Raw genomic sequence first — 17,407 nt, 5'->3', positions numbered from 1 at the left:
ACAAAGTGCTCAAATCCCAACAACCATGATCTCCAGAAAAGTTTCAAAGTAGTATTAATGCAAAGCTTCAAGCCCAGGTTTCACAATAACTCTCAGACATCTACATTCTCCAAAAGCAGGTTTTCTAATTTTATCTTATGTCTCTGAATAAATAAACAATTCTTCACAAAGTTCTGGACTTTTACATTAAAAACATGGAAAATAATCACCAGGTAACAAAAACGGGCAGTAACAGTATCAGAGTGATGACATTTTACACTTAGAACAAATAACTCTCCACATGGTACTCCCAGAAATGACCAGTGCTCTTGAACCAAGACTATGGAGACAGATTAACAATTAGGGTTGATCTCCCTTATTCTTTAGTCTGCAACAGAATTAGTAAACAGAAGAGAAATACAAGGCGTACAACAGAACTGACTAATTACACACACAATCTCATCAATTCTATTTTACATTTCATATGCCACCACATTACTTTGCCTTAGAAGTTGTCCTGGACAAGGTGCTGGAGGACTCGGCAGAGATGGATAACGCTGACAATGGAAATGCTTGTATGAAGTGCTTCAGGAAAAGCACATAAACCCAAGTCACTAAAAACCAACCCCAAGCAATCTTGCAAAAAAATGAGTCCAGCCTATACACAGCAGCTTCAATGTTCATGTAACCCAGAACACAACAGTTCCATAAAGTATTACACAGAACAGTCCTGTAAAACCAAGAAAACAGAAGAGAGGCGCAGCATGAAGTAATTTCAGACAACCAGTTTTGTGAGAGCTTTAATGGCACAAAATGTTTATAAGCTACAACTTATACATGTACTGTAAACTGTATATGATGTTACAAAGTGCTAACTAATTTATGAAGAATGCATAATCACTTTGGCTCAGTTAACTCCAATAGTTCAACAAACGTCAATTAAAAAAGTCGAATTTCTAACAATCTTCAGCTTGCACTTTTGAAACCAGTAAGTAAAGATGCATTTGCTGCAGTTACGTTTGCCTGCTGCGGTTTTCATGTGCGAGTTTATGCATTTGTTTTTCTTGATACTATTTACAAATATTCTAGGCCAGTTTTCACTAAATGTAAGAAAAATGAAGCTTACGTCTGTGTTTCCAAAACTGTAAACAGGTATAAAGCTTTTTAAACAACACTTGTCTTAACAAAAGTTCAACTAGCAATAGTTGAAACCCCTTTTCAAATTATACAGCAATCTGTTTCTGTTCATTGTAAAACTAGAAATTGTAGACTTTCAGCCGAAGCTTATAGTAGGGTATCAATAAATACTGCACTGTATCATAGCAAGTGTTACAGTGATCATGTATCCATTCCTCACCTGTAGTTTTCACAAATTTGACTTCATGGCTCCTTCAAATAGCGTAAGTTGTGTTGATACTCTAGCTTGCAATAGTATTTACTAAATATTCTGAAGAAGAATTACCTTTTAATTTAGAAAGGGGTAAATTTTTCTCTTATTAAAGAGTAGTCCCTACTTGTAAAAATCTATTTTTCTGTTACTCCAATTTCCATACAAAACAAGGTGCTATAATTAGAACTAAAAGTGTTTCAGCCTTTCTCCCATCCCCTCGGGTTTTAGGTCTGTAAAATTATGTACTCAATACTAAAACACCCTTCACCACTTCCCCCTTCCTTCCCCCACCTTTGGGTGAAACCCAGTACCCACACTTGAAACCAATATGCAGTTGTAGGCAACTCAAGTGCCACTTAGAAGAAGAAAAGCAGATGTCTTCAAGAGGATTTGTTGTTAGGCTGCCCCTTTCACCCTGAAAGCATTCTGTAACAGCATTCAGAAGTAGAGAATAAAAATAAATAGAGTTTAGCAGTGGACTTATACTTCACTTTTTTTTACTTTCTGGGAGCTAACTAAAACCCAGATCTCAATAGGGATTTAACTTCTACGCATCAACTGTTTCAAGCCATCACTGCTAGTTCAAATCATCAACTTTTTATAGTCTGATGCAAGCAAATAATTCTATGTAGCTGTTCTCTCCAAACTCGCTGACTATGCTTTCTTATCTTCTACAAGTCAGGCTATTAAAGTTTTTACTTAAATGAGATTTTCGCTAGTCTTAAAATTAGCATTGGTTCCCTAAATACTTAGTATTAAAGTCTATATCATATTTTTTATATATTCATATATATATAAAAAAAAAAGAGTATTCTATCCTTCAGAGTCATGCTACATGTTCTGAAATCCAATAAAATCTATTTAAGGACATGACTGTCCCAATGCTTTGTAACAATTTGGTACTAAAGCTTCACATTTTGAAAAGAAGTGTCACTGAAGGAGGACAAGGCTTAATGTTCCCTAAGATAAAAGTTCAACAACATTAGTGAGAAGAGTCTATCTAACATGAGACACCACAAGTGACTTCCAGATTCCATGTATCCCCAAAGGAGATTGTACAGTAAACAGTGAGAGAGAGGAATATTGAAAACTCCTTTGCAGAAGACATTTCAGAGTTTGACAACTTCTGAATCTTTACACTCTTGCAAGATTGTCCCCCTTAAAGATCAGTCAAATGCTTTGCTTTCTGAAACTGCCCCATCATCCTAATTGTAAATGGTTCCACAACAAACAGAATCATATCCTTTTACACAGTCTAACTACACCTACAGCTGTTGGGTTTTTCCTTAATTTAAAACTACTTTTAAAAGGAAAATTTTCACATTTCAGATTTTCCCTTAGGAAAACAGGTAAGGAAAAGAAAAGCTTCTTCACATGCAAACAATGCAATTTCTCTAGTATTTTCTAGGCATCGGACAGGTTCTCCTACAAGGAACAAGGAGCTGACTTCATAGAAAAGACAAGATTACAATGATTACCTAATATTAAAATATGCTGATGGATTTAGTTATCCTACTTTAAAATTTATGCAGTCTTTGCCTCCTGCAAATCAAATGATGTTAGCCAATACAAAGGGCCAAGTAAATTCCCCCAAAAGCTGATTTAAACTGTTTTTTATTGCCAGTGATTTCTAGTTTATTTTACAACCAGCTTGGGTTCCTTTTCTGAAAGAAAAATTCATTCTCACTCCAAACAATAATTTTCTTCCAAAGAGCCTGTTAATTTTATCACCATTATACAGTCAACATTTATACCATGCACAACTGCAATTTAAGTCAGGTTGCACTAAGGAGGCAACAGCATCACTGATAAAATTAAACTTGCTGGTGGCATTTTGCATTGAGAGAAGCCCTTGCAACATATAGACAGTTGTAAACTCCGTTCAGCAACTCTGACGTGTCTTGCAGGCCAAGAGGCAGGGGAATGGGAGGAGAGAGGGAAAGAATGTAGATAGCGAAACACCTCAACAGAGTTCCAACACAATACTGAATTCCAGAGTTAGCAAAAACCTGGATATGTAAGGATAGGGTGAAGTCAAGGTCATGCTTAAAATGGTCTCAAGTCAAATGTACTAAATGAGACAGTAACACCTTCACAGGTCACGTGGATTTCCAGGTTTTGCACTCCATCTTTCAATAAGTGCTGGCTGAAGGTGTGGTCAGTCGTTTTCCAATGTAGATGCTGAAATAAAAAGTATAAGGCATATCGTATTTCACAGAGGTATTCCCTGTTTTCCAAACAGTTTGCACGCACTCAGCTAGTCTTTCACTAAGTCTGATGAGATTCTTCCAAGGACATCACTTCATTTCTACAAAATTACCTAAAGATTGAGATGTTCAGATGAGCCTAGAAGCACCGATGCTATCAACGTTCAGCAAAAGCAGGTTTCTTCCAGTCCCAAGCTCATTTGAAAACCCCAGTCCAAAAGTTTATATCAGTTCTACGGAGTCCCTGACACAGGGACTCCTGAGGAGCTGAGCAACACTCCTGGATTATTACAATAAAACAAATAAAGTACTGCCTATAAAGGGAGGAGGTGAGCTTTACAACACAGAGCACTGAGGATCTACACAATAAACTACTGCTTACAAAGGGAGGGTGCGAGCTTTAAAGCACTGAGGAGCTACGCAAACACTGACCTCTCAGAAATAAATTCAGGCGCAAATTAATTCACTGTGGAAATACACAATTTTGCTGTAGTACAAATACCTTACAATATATTCTACCTTCCTAATTTATTTAAAGGTTTACAGGAATTTAAAGAGACACTGGAACTACACTCTGAAAAACAAATATGAAGCTATACAAAAACATTTTGAGAACATGTCTTTGCCCCATGATAGAAGGACATAAAATGAATGAAAACACGAGAATTAAGCAAGCAGAGAGATTACATTGGCTTATGCAGGCAACGAAAGCAGTGCTGAGCAGTCATAGCTGATCTTGCAGGACACATGCAGTATTTCATGTACCTTTCTTTAAGTATCCAAACTTTGACTTTCAGTAATATCACGCAATTGCAGCATTAGACACTGAAAATAACAGAGTATGTGCCATACACACAGAACTTCAGCTTCAATATTTGTACAATGTGGTTTTGCAATGGTTAGTAGAAGTTACAGCAGTTTTCCATTTACTCTGTTCTTACTCTCTCTACATTATAACCTGAAGCATATAAGTAGAACATGTGGATAATCAAATGGCACATGTTATAACTGCAAAGGTTATTTGCAAGTTCATGATAATCCATGCATTGTCGATACAAGAAACTTGATCTATTGCTGAAATAAAATGTTTTAATGGTTGAAATGTTTTAATTGCTGCAATGTTTTTCCTGCATTTCAAAAAGCATACTAAGTCTATCTTGAGCAAGGTGCAACAACATAAGTATTCTAGGTAAAGCCCTTTTCAGCAAGTACCCGGCATACAAGTGGCAAAGCAAAGCCAGATGCAAAAGTTAAAGTGAGAATTAGGTTAATACTTACCCTAGTCCCAAAGCCAAAACATGAGATATGAACAGAGATGGAATGAAAACCTTAAGAAATTCTGCAGAGAAAATGCCACCTTTTTTCATTGCTCCACTTTTTCTCATACTTAAAGACACTGAACGTTTGGGATGTCTGAAATGAAATTCCCTGAAAGAAGAGGGAAAGAGGGGGAAAGAAATCCAGTAAGATTTTTTTTTTTTTTTCCCCACACAAATGCACAGATCTCTGTAGGAACATTTGTAAGTACAAAGAGCTAAAGATCCCTTACATGGAGTAAGGGACCAAAGAGAATAGTAGGAGGGATTGTGGAGAGACCACTTACACAGACAGTATAGAGACAAGGGGAGCAGTAGCTGAAGAGAGAGAGGTAGGTCCGAGAGAGAGAATTTCAGGATGTGATTTGTTAGCAAGAGCCTCATTTTTTGTTCCAAACAGAGACAGAAGTCTGCCAGATTTAGAGAGCATCCTCTATTTTAATAAAAATGCTTTGCATTCAAGGATCTCAACGTTTCCCCTTCCGTGGATGAACATTACATATTTTACAAAGAAAAAAAGGTACAAGAATTTAGGAGACTTGCTCAACACTATTCCATTCAATAAGCCAAACTAAATGCCATGAATCCCAACTCCAAGTCCCCAGCTCTTCCAGTAATTATAATTTTGGCAAGAAACCCTGACAAAAGGTTTACTCAACTTACTGTGGATTGATATTACTTTTAATAAAAATATAATTCTGTTGCTACTAAGATTTCCGCACTTCATTGTTTTGATTTTGTTGCCTCCCCAAAGAGAAATCTTTTTCCAATACAATCTTACTTGGAGAGCCAGAGTAATTCCATGCAACTTACGATTCTTCTCTCTTTCATATAAAAATATTCATTAAAATAGTGCTTAACTTACTTGGGAGGAATGTTTTCAGGCCTACTTGACCAGTCTGACACCCAGTCAGCACTTTTCTTCAAAACTTCCAATTCTTTCTCTCCTTCTACTGCTTCTTCTTCAGACTGAAAATATACACGGGACAAGCCTTGTAACATTCAATTAGCTCCTCCTTATGGTGTTAAACCGAGAGCAACAACAACAGTGCTAAAATGATAAGCACCAAATGGTGGCACCTGATAAACAAGCAAGTGTTGTTGGGCTACTGATTATTTAGAAGAGATTTTATTATGCTGACAGGAGAATCTGCACAAGTCAATATACCACAAACGTTATTCCTATATGCAGGACTTCCACATCATTGCAAGTTCCTTGGGTTTTAACAAAAATAAAAAAAAAATTATTCTTAAATCTTAAATGTACTAAACCAGCATTATGTAAAAAGTATCCATGTTTTCACAAATGGCAAAAACTTGCAGCTGATGGCATCTGATTTAAAGCATACAGAGTGTGGCTAAAGCACAGAAAGACAGCCAAATAAAAGGATTCAGAAACAGTATTTTAACTTTAAATGTGTTATTAGCTGTTTAAAATTTACATTACTTGCAACTAGCAGCTTCTACCAGCTGCATCCCAGATGGGACAAGGAAAGGCAAGCACGCACGACACAACTACTAGTTGTCTTGATCCAAAGATTTAATGTTACATTATTAGATTCAAGTGTTACCATATAGGAAAAAATAAAATAGACGAGAAAACGCCACTGACTTTGGTACAAACTCCTCCTTTGCATTAAAACAATTTCCTGATCTCCCCTTAGTAAAATAGACAACATTAAAGCAAAAACCATACCAAACCCAAAAGTCATCAAATACGAGTCACAAAAGACCACCAACTTAACCCAAATCCCTGTGGCTCCACAGGGCAGAGCTGAAATAGTCCTACTGTTCAGCCAGGTCTTTGACAAAATTAAATGCAAGGCTTCATTCTTCCAGGAATGCTTTTTATTTATACTGCTGAGGACAGCAAATTCTATTAAATGATAAAACTAAGAGTTCAGCATTAGTCTCCTCTCAGTTTGTATTATGGCAATTACTCACTATCATGTGAGCTGACTATCTGTAGAGCAATAAACTGAACCCTCTAAAATCCTGTACAGAAATATAAACATTTCAAAACAGGTTTGACACACGCAGTGCAAACAGTGCTAGACAATAATATGACTGCTACTAAGCAGGGCAATTCTCAGCTTTAGAGATGGAGCCTCATTTTTCCCCTCACTTCAAAGCTATTAATCTCTACAAGTCAATACAAAATGTAAGCCTAAATAAAGTTTACTAACCCTGCCCTGTGGCTAAAAATAATCATTCTGAAGTGTGTTTTAATTTAATTTAACTCCTTAAAAGATAATTTAAACTAACATAAGCTTGGCTGCACAGAAATTATTTACTATTCACTAAAAATTACTTATTAATTACAAGAAGGTACTATATTAATTTCTAATAAAAGACTGACTTAAAACCTGCAAGAATAAAGTATAAGACAAGTAAACAGCATTACTCAAATGACTAAAGTACATCTCCAAATTTTAATTAAAAAAAGCTTATAAAATTCATTTGCTTGTCCTGCAGCTAACAGCCAAGTTTAGTGTCTCAGAATGAAAAACAAAATTTGCTATCAAACTGTGCAATGAATTTTTTGACACATAAGATACATAACATTTTAAAACTTTTAACACAACAGAGCTTGCTCTACCCTTCAAGTAATCCCAATGCTGATTTATACAAACACATGATCTGTATACAATATCCACAACTGAAAACACTTTTTTTTAATTCATGTATTTTAAAGGTTAATAAAGAAAATACCTGAGAACTACTGTCTTTACTTGTGTGCATTTCCACATCAAAAGTTATCTGTCCATCTTCTTGAGGTGAAGGGCTAAAGAGAAATGATTTTGTTATGTCATTTTGTCATAATACGCTGTCACCTAAAGAACTGTTAGTATAAACTGCATCTCATCTGAATCATTTCCACATGCACTTTTGCACACTATTCCTGTGAGGTACAGACCACTCTTCAGATCAAACGTATCAGTATTAGAAAGTCTTCCAAGCCCTCTCATCTCTTCATTTTCTCCTCCCATTTATAATCCTACCTTTCTCAACCAGGTCGACCAACCTCCCACTAAAGCAAAGAAAGCGTTGACCAAAATCTGCCACACAAAATCTTCAGATCCCTTATTTCTTAGGCAACGCTGCCAGCATTGTGAATTATACCTCTTTTTGTATTACTCCAAGCAGAAATATCACACATGAAAAAACATTTTAATGCTTGGCAAGAACATATATTCCTTGTTAGACTCACTTTGAGTATTAAACATTCGGTAACCTACTTGAGAAATTAATCAACTATTGCACCTCAACTGACCAAACCCCAGAGAACTCAAGTAATGAACAATACAAAATGCAGCATGATGCACCAGCGCAGATGCCTCATTAAAATGCTAAAGGCATCTTTTTAACCAGACTTAAGCTTTCACAAAAAAGGTGTATTTTAGAAATACGCAAAAGAGAACCCAAACCACCACATTTCAGAGCAATTTACTCTGTGAACAGAATGCAAAGTATTTCTTGAATGTTACTTCAACTGTCAAAAGGGGAAAAGAATTACCCAAAAGTTAACAAGTGGAAACATAAGTTTAAAAGAGAAAAAAGAAATCTGCCTTCATTCATTTAATATGGGGGTAATAATTGAAAATCCTCTGCTAGTAAAAGAAGCTACACAACAGTCATCTAGCAAACGTTCCTGACTGAACTGGAAAGCAGTCTACTGGCGACAGCTCTGACAGCTTGTTTCTTAGCAACATAGATGTAGCAAATTTTGTTTTCTATAAATTTAACCATTCTATTTTAAATACTCTTATGGATTATTTTCAAACAGTGTACTACATTCAGTCATTAAATTGGGCCTAACTGATTTTAAATAGCTTTTGTACCTATCAACTACTTATGTAGGCTACCCAGTAGACATGACAGTTAAACTGCATTCACCCAGCAAAACCAAGGCAGACACAAGCAGAAGGACAGCTAAAATTATACCTAAAAACTGCCCAAGGACTTCCAAACCTCCCCAAAACTTCCTAGAAAAAAGGTATAATGAACACAGAAGAGTATCATAATGCTCACATATGCCTTGAAGAATTATATTGTTAGGTAAGAAATATTTTGCCTTCACAGGACAAAAAGCAGAACACTGAAATCAAAGCAGTACAAATTCTGAAGATCTCTTTTTCCGTTATATCCAGTGATACATTTTAGTACGTTTGACTAAACATAAAGCCAGTAAAATTAGGTATTTTTTACACCACATGTGATTTATGACAATGTGAAATTTAACTGTTGTGTTGAGGTGACTTTCCAGCTCCTGGATTCCTCAGCTTTCTGTGTAGCAACGATTAACTTTCCAAATCAGATGTTTTATTTCATAACCAATCATCACAAGCCAGCAAGTACTCCAAATCCTGGAGCATAAAAAACTTAAGCCTGAGAAAAAGCTTTACGTCCCCGTTAACATCTACAGGATAAAATCCTGCTATAAACTGCAGGCAGGACAGCAAACATTTCTTTACCTGTCACAGTGGGAACTACCTCTTGAGCTGCTCTGTCCTGATTCATGCTGGGCATCCAGGAGAATTTTTTCCATATCTCCATTGTGGATGGAGGATGATGAAGGGACATGTTCCAGACCTCCGTTTTTCCCGTTGCCATTATCGTTGCTATTGCCATTGCCATTCATCTGTAACTCCACCCAGGAACCTGTTGGGCCAGCCAGACACCACTTCATTAAAAACCCATCTCAAGTTTATCAATTACACACAGAAACAAACATGGTGAATTCTGATAACATACACTGCTACTGGGGAGAAAACTCATAAACATGTACTGCAGGCAAGAGCAACATATTTCTTCCTCTTTCATCAACAAAAACACCCCTAAAAAGTTATACTTTGTTGCTACCTAACTCCAAAGCTAGTCAAATATACCCCCTCTCTCCTCGAATATGAATGCTTCAATAGGCCATGTTTCTCTTTGCAGTTTGAAGCTTCAATTACCTATGTATCACTCCATTACACTAGTCACCCACTTCCCTGCTTTACATTCCTTTTTGAAACAACATTTTCAAGTGCTAGTTCCCAACTATCCAACTCCTCACCTGCCATTTCATATTCTCCTTCTTCCCTCTACTTCCAAAGGCCCCGAATCAAACACTGATTTTCATACAATCAGGCAGGCTGCCATTCTCAACCCTCACTCAACTTTCTCAGCCCTGGCCCTCTAACAAACATCTTCCACCTCTCCTATCCCACCACAACTCAAACCATCAGATGCCTGAAGCAGGCATTATGTTTCCTTACAGAGCTGAAGTACCATGCTGATGTACATTTCATTACAGCTGGATTAAAAGATTTCACTGCTAAGAAGCCAAAATGAAGAACTGAGTAATATGAGAAATGCAGAGCTCTCACATGTAATAACAGTCAATAATTTCAATGCCATTACTTCAGCCTGTTCCCACCTCCCTTATTTTAATTTCCTTAGGGACAGCTCTATAGCCTACAAGTTGAGATTTACTGGCGCGTCCCTCCCCCCTTTCTTTTTTGTAGCTACGGCCATGGGATTTCCATGTGTGCACTGAGATTTGACAGAAGAGCAAGAGTATATCCTGAATGGTAAAAGTGGCTGCCAAGATGTTCATATACTCTGTGGTTAGGCTGAGGATTTTGACTTTTGGTTTTAAATGTCTTTGCTTGCATTTTATGTGCACATTAACTAAATGCAAAACAGCATTTACCAGTATGCTCAGTAGTGACACATTTCAATTGGAAACAAAGAGGTTTCGAAAACATTAATTCATAAACATGTTATTTAATATCATGAGGTAAAGATAGAATAGACTTCTACTGCTCTATCTGTTCCAAATACTTAAATGCACTCCATATCCAACTACAATTCCAATCTTCTCATCAAGACATTTATCAAGAATCATTTGGCCATACAGCCACTCTACTAGCCATGATTATGGAAGGAAAGATCTCCAACTTCTCAAAAGCATACTGTTTTCAATGCAACATGATTTCCCACTATCAGTGAGATGTATTGTCATCACAATTCCTGTGTCATTTAATTTATGCCCCATGAAGCTTTCAGGTTTTTTGTGTTGGGTTGACTGGTTTATTTTCTGGTGTTCTGACATCTTCACCAGAGAGGTAAAAATATTCAACAGAGAAAAGAAAGCCTAAAGACACAAAAACAAATGTTGAAACTACTTTATAAACATTATTTGCACAGGTTCTAAATTGTAACCCTGATTTCTTGACTTCTGACATGTACTTTAGAGTGCCTGCACTTATTTTTATTTTTTTTTATTTTTGATAGCAAAGTCTTGTCTCTGGGAACACAGAGACACAGGAAGGGATGTATGTCACAACAAGTTCACCTACTTTCAACTTGATTTTGTGAAGCTGAAACAGAAATAGAGTTAGTACCAATTATTAACTACACCATTATACTGATGACCACGGAAGCATCATACTCTTAAAGAGTACAGGTGGTTTTCAAGTCTGGTTTTCCCAAGCTACATTCACAAACAAGGTATTTAGGGTGTGCACAATCACACGATGTACACAAACTCTGTACTACGTATCTTCTCAGATAATCAAGTGTTAACCGGGAGAAGACAGCCTTTGCTTGGACCAGTCAGCACGAGTCACAGACTGTATTATTTCAGATTTATGAGAAGTGCTGGTGTCTAATTTCTAAATAAAAAGACTATGCTGCAAGAACTACATCAGGAAGGCAGATCTGTCTTGTGGTTAACACCTTCACATCAAGAGGCCACATCTGCAGAAAAGCATGTGGCAAACGCAGTTAGAAGACAGACCAGAATGCTTCCACTTTGGAGTAGCAAGCATCTCCTGGGAGAATTAAAATGCTCAGGATCTGCAAAGACATCTATTACAAAAAATAAAAAAAATAAAAATCAGCAGTGAGTGACAAACAATGTGAAAAGAACAGAGGGCAAAGTTGCTGGAGAATGTCCTCCTCTAACATCACAATGGAAACCCAGCACAAGATGATCAAAACTGGTTGCTCTAGTATGCAGCTACTAAAGACACCTCCACAGCACCTAAGATTATGCACAAATAAAATCTTTATTAATGTTTATCTGGTCTGACAAAACTTAACGTTTATCTAAAACGTGTTGTGGCCACTAGGAAGCACACTCAAACTGTGAGTAAAGAGTCTCAACAAGTTGAGCAGCAGTTTACATGGCAAGAGGCACGTTCTCCATCTGACCTCACTTTTAATGAGTCAAAATACATCCAATGAAGTGTAATCTGACATCAAGCTAAAACATGCTATATACTCCCACAGGCAGTCACAACCGGTTTGGAAGAAGGAGCCAGAGAGCCCATGCAGTTTCAAAGACTGATTAGAGGGACAGAAACCTCTGCTTCTTTGAAAAGATGCACAGGAATATAAGATGCACAGGAATACATGTGAGAATAAACTGCCCAAGTAATAGAGTGTTTTTTGCCCCAAGGTTTTTCTAGAACTAAGGAAGTTACATTAACCACCCACATGAGAAATCTTGGTTATATTAAATATAATTATATTTCTACTTGACAGTAAAATGGGAAATATAGTAGAATTAAGAGTGGGAAATTTAGAGATGTGGTGGCGTTTTCCTCCCTTCACAAACGACATCACACACACTTTGGAAGAACAAACAAACCAACCCCACAACTGTTTATATGAATGGTATTTTTCTCCAAAATTGTTTCAATTTTGGCCATCCTCCAAGGCTAATTATTTCACTATGAACTGATACATAATTACTTTAATTACATGTTTTTCCATAACTGACAGACTGTTTAAACAACAGTAGCTAAATGGGGGGGGTGGGGGGGTGGGGGGGTGAAGGCAGGGTGGAATAAGAGTAGTCTCATTTTGTTTATTCACTTTGTGATTTCACTTGGGTGGTTGGGGTGAAGATATCAAGGACAATACATACATTCTATATACATATTTTTTATATATATATATAAAAATACTTCAAACTAGTAGCTCACACAAAGTCTAAGCCATGGTCAACTTGAATAAACTAAGAAATATCATTTTGACAATGAAGTACACCATTAAAAAATAATAAAAGAGAAAGAACAGAAAGCTGTTCGGATTCCCGTAACAGTAATTGTTAAACACATTTTTCATGACAGAGCTAGATGGGTTCCTACCTAAGGTGGGATTTCTTCTTTTTGTCAATATGTAACATAGCTTTGTAATAATTACAATACAGGAAGCGTGTAGAATTCCCAGAGCAAACAAGCCTTCTTTTTTCAAGGACCCAACCAGGCACAGGTTCAGTTACCAGTTTTATTCCCAGGTCTCCTGACCTTTGATTCAAGTACTTCGAATCTTTAATGAAAGGCCCTAAACACACACAAATGACATGTAGAACCGAATGAGTGTCTAAGCTCATTAGCTTGAAAAAAGTTCACTGAAAAGTTTTTGTAATGGCAGAAAATATACCTGTAACACCAAAGCATTGGGGAGCAGCTAAGCATCTGAAAGCAGCACTAAGCCTATGTGGAGCTGACAGGTTGCATTTGTTTTGTTCTCAGAGCATAACTATCGAGTATTTCCTCTCATACCTTGCACTCATCACCTTCAGTAATCACACTGATTTAGCTAAGCCTCTACGTGCCGACCCAGGAATAAGACCTATGTGAGCAGGTCCAGCACAGGCTTAGAGTACACTCATCTCTTGTTGCTCCTGTCTTACAGCAGACTAATACACCTCACTGAGTAAGTTATCAGAAAACAAAAAGGAAATACTAAAACATAGAAGCATCAAAGCTCACGATTTCTAAAGTATTGAGTTAGGAACTGGACATGTCGCAACTTTAAGCGTAATCGGTGTTTAAGTATGCTAACAGCCCTGAATAATTTGCTAAAATACCTATTTGACTCAGGCTAACGTTGTAAGCTGCTGTCCTTATCACAAGGTGTAGCATTACCATAACACAAAAGCAGTGTTACGAAATCGGCACACTTTATTCTTCTTCAATACAATTCCCATTGAGTTACAGGAGATCAACCAGCCAATATATTTCGTGGTCAGTTAAACTGCACTGTAAACCACGAAGGTAACAGTTAATCATTAATGCAATTTATTCACCTCTCCAACTGCAGTATCCTTAATAATTACAAACAAATGAAAGGACACACTGAAGTAGCTGTTTAAAACGAGGGAAAAGCATCTGCCAAGTAAGTACGAGAGCCTCCATAAAAACCAGCCCTACCAGTGTTATCCTAGGAACAAAAGGATGCAGCAGAGCAGCTGACATAGATGCCGGATATAGAGGAAAATAGCTCACGTCAGTGGTATTGACTCAGCCACTGAATAAACTCATTCCCACAGTCACGCTCCTCCCCCTACCCTGCTGTATCCCCATCTTAGCTGTTAACACCAGCCACCGAATAAACTCAGTTTAACCACGAAACAAACCTGCTCCTGCTCCCCTCGGCTCGCACCGACTTACAGCGCTAGCTCCTTCCTAAGGCTGCGCTGCCGTGGCCATTCCACCTCAGCCACACCGGCTGCCGCCTCAGTCGCCAGCGCTCCTGTGAGGAGCGGCGCGGCCACGGGATCCGAGAGCCGCGGTCCTCACCTCATCTGCGGCGCGCAGACCCTCCACCGAACCCCCTCCACTTTCCCAGGCCCGCACCCAGCGGCTCCCGCTGCCTCAGCGCTCGGAGCTCCGCGGACACCCCGCTCCCAGCCCCGCTTCCCGCCGGGCCACCTCAGGCAATGCCGCCCGCCCCGGGCCCCCTCAGGCCGCGCAGCCCGCCTTTTCCTCACAGCCCCCCGGGCGGGGGCAGCCGAACCAGTTACACCCGTCCCGCGGCCGCCGATTGGCCCCGGCGGCTCTCCAGGCCCCGTCCTCCGCCAATCGCGGCCCCGGAAAGGGGGCAAGGGAAGAAGGGGTCGCGGCCCGCGAGCTGCCCCTCACGGCCACGGCTCCCCCCCCCACACCCCTCAGGCGAGCGGCGGCGGCACTCACTGTTGAGGCCCGGCTCGGTGTGCGTGCCCTCAGCCGGCGGGTTGTTGTTGTTGTTGTGCTGCGGTGGCTCCTGAGGGCTGGACATGGCGGCGCAGGAGCGGAGGCTGAGGTGACTGAGGAGCCGCTGGGGCTGGGACAACAACAACAACCCCAGACTCCGCTCCGGGCCCGGCCACCCCCCTCCCTCCCCTCCCCGCCTCTCCCGCACTGCGCACGCGCGAAAGGCACCGCTCCCGCCTTCCGCCCTCTGCGCACGCGCGGCCCACCATGGCGCGCGCCGTACTTGCGCACGTCTCGCCGCCGCCGCCGCGCATGCGCCGGTCAGGCCATGAGGGGAAAGGCGGGAGCGCTGCTGGGGCCGTGAGGTACCGGGTGTCACCGCCTCACACACCCGAGATCCCCGGGGTACGGGGGCTGGAGGCGCCAGCCCTCCCCACACAGAGCTCTATAGAACTGTCAAACAGCGCTGTCCTCTCAGGAGAGACGGCCGCGTTCCCTCAGCTGTAAGCTGGAGAGCACCCCAGGGCTCCAGGCCTTTCGCGGAGCGTGGCTCCTGTTCCATTTCCAAAGAGGACGAGATCCGTTCGCACAACTCTGAACTGCCAAACCTCTATTGCGGTACCCATCGAGCCTCCAGCTCAGACATGCTTCCACACAAAAGACTGCAGCGAATCCCCCTCCCTCAGCGCAGGGGGTGCGAGGTAACCTGTCAGACCTGCATGGCACAATGGTACGAGTCTCCAAACGCTACTTGCCTCTCTTATCCGTCTTGCTTTTGCTTCAGGGGAGTTTTAAGCCAACTAGTAGGTCCAGGAACTGCAGTTGTTTGTAGAAGAGAAGGCTCAGAGGGTCCTTACCAGTCTCTACAACTGCCTGACAGGAGGATGGAGGCAGGATGGGGCTGGGCTCTGCTCCCAAGGAACAAGGGATGAGACAAGAGGAAACGGCCTCAAGCTGCACCAGGGCAGGTTTAGATGGAGCTGAGGAACAATTCCTTCCCCAGAGGGTGCTCAGGCATTGGAACAGGCTGCCCAGGGCAGGGCTGGTCCCTTCCAGAGTTCACACACCGTATACATGAGGCCCTCACTGCCATGGGTTAGTGGTGGCCTTGGCAGTGCTGGGATAAAGGTTGGACTTCATGATCGTAAAGGTCTTTTCCAACCTGGTTGATTCTATGACATACATATGAAATACAGTTAAGATGCTCTGAAAGAACTAATGGTCTTTAACACCCATCTGAAATGATAGGTTTAGCAGACAACCCACCCTTTTGCATGGCAGGTTTTTTAATTCTTGGCAGACAGTTAAGATAAGATGGCATCTGTAACTAAACGGGACTTGTTCCGGGATGCAAAAGTAGCTACAAAAGTGAAATTATTAGTGTGTGCCATAGTTTCAGCATGAAAATGAAGAGTAACCTCAGGGTATTTACGCACATACTGTTGTACTGAGGCTGGGAATAATGCTGCATTTCCACAGAAGAGACTTTCAGATGCGGTGAGAGAGATGCAAACATCTCTCATCATGCACCTTACCCTGCTGAGGTTTCTTCAGTCGTAGCATGAGTAACTTCTGTACCAATTACCTATTCTAAGTCGCTTTCGTGAAATGATCATATATAGAAAACAAGGTTCTTCTAAATTATTAATTTCAGTGAGTCAGTTCCTCAAGCAACTTCTTGTAGATACTTGGTATGGCAGTTAGCGCAAACTTTACTGGGATTCTTGTGTTTCCAACCTCCTTTTCCACACACATCCTCTTAACAAAAAGAACAGCAAGACTAACTTTCTCACAGATGATTATTTAATTCACCTTCACAGCTTGAGAAGTCATGTTTAGTAACTTCATTCCGTTTGACATCACTTAAACTTCAAGGTTTATTTTGAGGCCTATAGTATTTTTGGTAGTGTACCTTCAGTCCCATCTCACACACATATACATAACTGTTTTGCTTCCCAGCAGCAGTAAAGGAGCCTTTTATATCATAAACCCCTCCCATCAGCAGCCATGAAAATACAAATTGTAGGTTTTTACTGCACAGTTCTTACCAAATGGACTGTGTGACTGTACTGAATGTGTGACCTTGTGGAAAATCTGTGTGTCTCTGGGATATCACTGGTAGGGAATTGGCAGTGCGTAGTAAAACCGAAGCAGTAATTTAAACAATTTCATAAATCAGGAAGGCCACAGATAACTTCCAGATTGGAATCAGAACAATAAGGTGCTTACAATTTTGAATAGAAAACCTGCCCAGGTAACCCTATCCTACTTTGCAACCCTGACAATCACAGGCCAGCATCATGACTATTTGTCACCTCCATCATTCAGGAAGCATTTGCTGTAATACCTGTGGCATGAATATTTATCAGTAAAGTGGGACTATTAAAATTTCTGAGTCAGAAATAAATTGATCAAGATTATAGAGTGAGTCAATGCAGAGCCAGAAATAGCATTCACAAGTCCTGACTTTCAGCCCTGTGCTCTCACCACTACACAGGTTCCTGAAGGCAGCTGGGTGATGTAATTAATGTTTGTAACGTA

The 17,407-nt window shown here is 40.1% G+C and overlaps 1 protein-coding gene across 2 annotated transcripts; it reads right to left on the bottom strand.

Annotated features, from left to right (window-relative positions):
- Window positions 1–766: 766 nt before the first annotated feature.
- Window positions 767–15,075, bottom strand: BNIP3L (BCL2 interacting protein 3 like). 2 transcript variants are annotated; one of them, XM_061472429.1, is made up of 6 exons: window positions 14,867–15,067; window positions 9,368–9,554; window positions 7,605–7,677; window positions 5,758–5,861; window positions 4,855–5,004; window positions 767–3,550 (listed from the first exon to the last, which is right to left on the bottom strand). In XM_061472429.1, exons 1-6 carry the CDS (start codon window positions 14,949–14,951, stop codon window positions 3,502–3,504), a joined length of 648 nt encoding a protein of 215 aa, XP_061328413.1. In that variant the 5' UTR covers window positions 14,952–15,067; the 3' UTR covers window positions 767–3,501. The 2 variants fall into 2 exon arrangements, with proteins under 2 accessions (XP_061328413.1, XP_061328412.1); XM_061472428.1 differs by lacking the exons at window positions 767–3,550; window positions 4,855–5,004; window positions 5,758–5,861 and adding an exon at window positions 5,876–6,694 and having other exon boundaries at window positions 14,867–15,075.
- Between the last annotated feature and the right edge of the window lie 2,332 nt (window positions 15,076–17,407).

The sequence above is a fragment of the Pezoporus flaviventris genome, unplaced genomic scaffold (genome assembly GCF_033815535.1).
Source record: "Pezoporus flaviventris isolate CSIRO_AGI_PZ_B2104156 unplaced genomic scaffold, CSIRO_AGI_Pfla_v1 ptg000071l, whole genome shotgun sequence".
NCBI classification, from domain to species: domain Eukaryota; kingdom Metazoa; phylum Chordata; class Aves; order Psittaciformes; family Psittacidae; genus Pezoporus; species Pezoporus flaviventris.
This window is presented reverse-complemented; position numbering and strand designations above follow the sequence as displayed.